Source organism: Atta cephalotes, assembly GCF_000143395.1.
Source record: "Atta cephalotes unplaced genomic scaffold scaffold00107, whole genome shotgun sequence".
NCBI classification, from domain to species: domain Eukaryota; kingdom Metazoa; phylum Arthropoda; class Insecta; order Hymenoptera; family Formicidae; genus Atta; species Atta cephalotes.
Genome location: NW_012130171.1, coordinates 59,482 through 64,491, shown reverse-complemented (window position 1 = coordinate 64,491; position 5,010 = coordinate 59,482). Strand labels below are relative to the sequence as shown.

The following is a 5,010-nucleotide window of genomic DNA, read 5'->3' as shown; positions in this document are numbered from 1 at the left end:
ATATATATATATATATATATATATATATATATATAAAACGTTCTCATTTGAATAAATGTTATGATCAACTTTACAGTGGGTTAAGCATAGATTTATCATTGATTGATATACAAGTGATTGATATATAATATAATTATCAACTAACCGCCGGCGCCGTTCCTGCGGAGCGAACGGAGCGAGGACTAGACGAGGTGTAAAGGCCGCGAGGTTGACTCTGCGTCCACGGCGCGCTTCTCGTGCTTCTCGGACTCGATGTGTTTATCTGCCTTTGCGTATTGCACAGTATATTACCGCTGGATGGATTGTTGCTTGGATTTGAGATTACGGTGACGGGTGTTTCAACGAATGAACCAACCATCTCTTGACCCTCAACGACTCGTCTCTGCGCTCTTCGACTGGGAGTTCTTTGAAACGGGGGTGGGTTTCGTCTAATACCCGCGTGCTTCTCCAAAGTGGATGGAGGACTATACGAATGAAAGCGAGAGTATGGACTAAGGGGCGGTGGACCAGTCGCCATTAATCGGAAAAAAGCTTGATGTTCCAAGCAACATTTCCAGAGGTGACGACAGGCTCCTTTCGATGGTGTTTCGAAGCCGTGCGTTCTCTCCTCAGAATTCTTTTCGCTTACCCTCAGCATGAAATATCTGCCCTGAAAGTTAATGCATTCTTTTCGACATTTCGTAAAACAAGAAAGAAAGAAATATGAAAGAAAAATCAATATTTGGCAGTACTGTGTCATATTCTTATGCGTTTCATTGTTTTATTGTAAAATCAGTCTTCGAATTTACTTGAGAATTCTGTATTTAAAGAGAAAGAAAGAAAGGCAGCGATTTTAGCGAGCTAAGTAACACTGTAGAAAAAAGTTATAAATTATACCTTATAGTAGATTTTATTTATTCGAGGCCAGTAATAATTTCCCACTTTGGTTTTGTTCCGTAACAATATTATTCCACTTGGTGTTAGACCCAGAAAATATTCCACACTATCCTCACCCTACGAAAGTTATACGATATTGCGAAATTAATGCATAATCGCGGCATTAGTCATGTCGACATCAATAACACGCTTACGTACCAATACGGGATGCAAATCTACTCCGTACATTTCCAGCCACTTCACTTTATCCAAATAATTTAATTCCGCTGCTGAAGGTAATTGTCCTCTGAAAAAAATCGCAAATATATGCACATTCAAAAATTAAATTTACATTTTTCTGCTACTTACATAAATAAAATATCACTAATGTAATAAAATAAATATATCGATTGCTTAATCTTGCTAACGCAAAAAGATATATGGCGCGTTTAGAATTTTTGCATTTTCGATTCGATTTTCTAATATTTTTTTATAAAGATTCGAATTAGTACTTTATAAATACAAAGATATAGACTATGGACGCTTCATCGTAAACGCGTCGGGTAGTTTTAATGCATATTATTCGAATATTAAATATCACGGTTGACATACATAAGAGTTTTGTGAATCTCTACTATACGATTTTCCAGTTCCGTAGTTTGGTTGGCGAGAAATCGAAATTCGGTGACGTATCCGGGAGAGTGTCGTCTAGGATCATAATCTCCAAGTTCCGCTGAAATAACAGCATATTATTCTCGGACGTGAACGGAAAAGTAATTACTTATATTGCGTGGAGAGAAATATGCGCATCGATTTGGGGTTACATCTATTACTTCATACAAAATCGTCTCGATAAGCTCAAAAATAAAAGATTGTATTACGGAAAAAATATTGTTGCACAAAATAAATGATGGATAAAAGTATTGCCAAAACGCAATTTTATTGCTATAACACTGCGAGAAAAGAAGCATGTTTTTCTCAAACTGTTTTATTTTCCGTTTTTGTTTCTTCTTATGCTTTTTTCCGCCATATACGTGTATTATCGTTGAATAAAAAAAAGGGGATATTCATTTCGTCTCTTTTGATGGCAATGAGATGCAAACACGGATGTATTTCAGTTTGCCTTCTCCTTTTTTTTATCCGTATGACTTTGAATCTCCCCAACAGATAACTATAACGAGTGGACCACTGATGTTCTGTTTGCTCGCGTTTAATTGCGTTTTGCTATAAACAAATATATATGTAAATTTTCGTATTCTTTGCGTCTATTGCGAATGCTATCTCTCTCATATAATTTTAATATTTGTTATTTGCTTTATTCATAATAATTATATTTGTTTCTTATATTTACACATTTATTTGTTTGGTTCATAGCCTTTCTAAACTTTTATTTTTAATTTATATTATTGAACCATGTTATATGATGCATTATAATTTTAATAAATACTTTATTCGCTTTTTTTGTTACAAAGATAAATAGCATTCGAGTGTGCATAAGAAATAAGAACCGTGTATGTATTTAATAAACGCTTTGATATAAGAGGTAACATGTCTTACATTGGACAACATAGGCTCCCAATTCTGCGGCTAGATCAAAGGATACGGGCAGTCTTCCTTGCAGAATATCTTGCTTTATTTGAAGAAAGAATTGATACCTGTGGAATATACAAGTCAAATCATGCTAATGATTTCTTTACCTCCCTTTCTTCGCTTTGTTATAAAAGCGATCTTAAATAGAAGACAAGGCCAAAGCACGTACCGGAAAGCATCGAAGCGGAAAATATAATTTTTATATGTTTATCTTGCGTGCCACAGAACATAAGAATCAGATAGGTAGAGTATAGAACGGTAGAAGGTACGAACGGATAAGAAACACCGCGAAACGCTGACGCGAGCCACGAATCGTATGCGCGCGTGCATGTATGTATGTACGTAAGGGCGCTTCAAGAAATTCGACGCGCGTGGAATTCTCATGCGTCCGCGATGTACCGTGATGTCCCTGGAATTTCCTGGAATTTCGAGACGCCGAGCGTGAAAGGATCGTTTGCACAGCAGCGTGACATCGAATAAAAATCGTTCGTATTATCCGCATAACGTGCCCGCTGCGGAACGAACTCTCGCGATGATTTTTCTCAATATTCTCTTTGACATTGTGTCAATTCAAAAAAGTATATCGTTATCAAAAAGCCATTTCTATATATACCAATGTAAATTAACTTTAATCTCGGTTCAGCTTACTTTTCATTTTTTTTTTAAATTCCAAGAACTGGAGAAGATGAAGTATAAATTGAATCAAGATTAAAGTTAATTCACACGTCTTATGTTTTTTAGTGAAAATGGACACGAAATGAGAATATTTAGGATGATGTCATAAACGAACAATCAAAGCTTTACTTTAAAAGAAGATGAGGGAAGGTATGCAAAGAAAAGAAAAGTAAGTGAACTGAGGAGTAAGTAAGTAAGATATAAATATGTGATAATAATAATAGAAAATGATAAGACTGTGATATAGAGATAACATATGTATGTATTGAATGAGAGTAAATAACATTAAAAGTAGATATAACTAAGAGAGAAAAGATAGAGCGAAAAGAAATAAAATGAAATAAAGTAGGTAAAAAAGCGAAGTCAGAGGGTTTAACCAGAAAAGTAGGAAAGTAAAGGAATAAGCAAAAATTTTATAATAATATATGTGCGATAGCTTGGAAGTACGGATGTATGATTGAGTTAAGAATTATGTATTATATATATAAATCAAGTCCCCTTCTTGGCTGTAAATATGCTGAAATGTAATAAATTCTATTCTATTCTACTTTAAAAGAAGATTCGCTCGTCAATAACAAAGATTGTAGAAATATGCGAGGAAAGTTATCATGTAACAGAATATACTTTTGAAGAAGATAAATGTTAAAAAAAATTATTCAAATAGAAGTGTATGTCTCCTTGAACAAAGATTCGGGGAAATACCTGGTAATTTCTTCGATGAGCTTGCACGGATCCGCCGCATAGAATTTCACACCGAAGTAGAGAGTATGAACGTCCGATCCAGGATCTCCTTTATGAATCTTCAGTTGCTTGCCGAGCTTTTTGCTTTGATCGAGCCATTGCTAAAATGTATATTGTACGTAGGCAATTGCGATGTTTAGCGGAAAATTATTTTATTATCAGGATTCATATATTTTAGCAGTGCAAAATTCAAAATCTCGATCTTGGATCTTAAATTGTGTCGCTGGATAATCAAAAGTAATTTGTTACAAGGTTGCAAGATAAAATAAATTGTATCCTACCGTCTGATTCCCGTGATCGAGATAGCGTAACCCGAAATAAGAAGTTTCCAGCAAGTTAAGGTGCTTGAACACTCTATCCAACAATTCCTGGCCCAGGTTCGAGCTCTGGAAAACGTACACGTACTTACAATATCAACACCGAAGTTAAGTACGCATATACATAATAAAATGCATTATTAACTCTTCGGATTTTATACAAGTGCGAGAGAGTGCTTGTTGCACGCTGGTTAAATCACCCGGGTGAGATTAAAATCAGAAAAGGACGGTTTCCCACTGATGTTGCGAACCGTGACGTTCATTCGTTTGTTTCCTCCCCGAGGGAAACAAACGGGATCTCTCGAATGAATGTGTTTTTCATCGTTAGGTTTTACACACGTGTTATTATCTTCCCATTTCGTTCCGTGATTTACGTTTCGACGATACGCGACGCTATATATAAAAGCAAATACATGAATCTAACGCGTAAATGTATCCTCTCTTTTTTTTCGCAAACGCAAAGTGCAATGAGGGAAGCAATCGATAGAGATTAGACCGGACGAGTCGATAAATGAAAGGAAACGCGAAATACGTGCGGCGTAATGAAAGTGGCAGACGTTTAAGAACACAGCGAAAGAAATCGCCAAGGAGAGCGATGGAAGAGACGAAAGAAGGAGGAGAAGAAGACGAAAGACCTCGCCCTTTTTCTTTCGCCTAAGGCTTAGAAGAGTCGAGTATAGGTTCAGGAGATGGGTAATCATCTTCAACTTGCGTGTTCCGAACGATCCTTATTCTTTTTTGCTCATTTCTCCTTTATTTTCTCTCTCTCTCTCTCTCTCTCTCTCTCTCTCTCTCTCTCTCTCTCTCTCTCTCTCTCTCTCTCTCTCTCTCT

General features: G+C 36.2%; 1 protein-coding gene across 1 annotated transcript in view; it reads right to left on the bottom strand.

Annotated features, from left to right (window-relative positions):
• LOC105625100 (band 4.1-like protein 4A) overlaps positions 1–5,010 on the bottom strand; it is an 11,448-nt gene that overhangs the window by 3,151 nt on the left and 3,287 nt on the right. The window contains exons 2-8 of the mRNA XM_012206441.1: positions 4,143–4,247; positions 3,823–3,962; positions 2,413–2,510; positions 1,468–1,588; positions 1,075–1,162; positions 877–993; positions 146–649 (exon numbers count right to left, since the gene is read on the bottom strand). Of these exons, the coding sequence (XP_012061831.1) occupies positions 146–649; positions 877–993; positions 1,075–1,162; positions 1,468–1,588; positions 2,413–2,510; positions 3,823–3,962; positions 4,143–4,247 (1,173 nt within the window). The remainder of the gene's footprint in view (positions 1–145; positions 650–876; positions 994–1,074; positions 1,163–1,467; positions 1,589–2,412; positions 2,511–3,822; positions 3,963–4,142; positions 4,248–5,010) is intronic.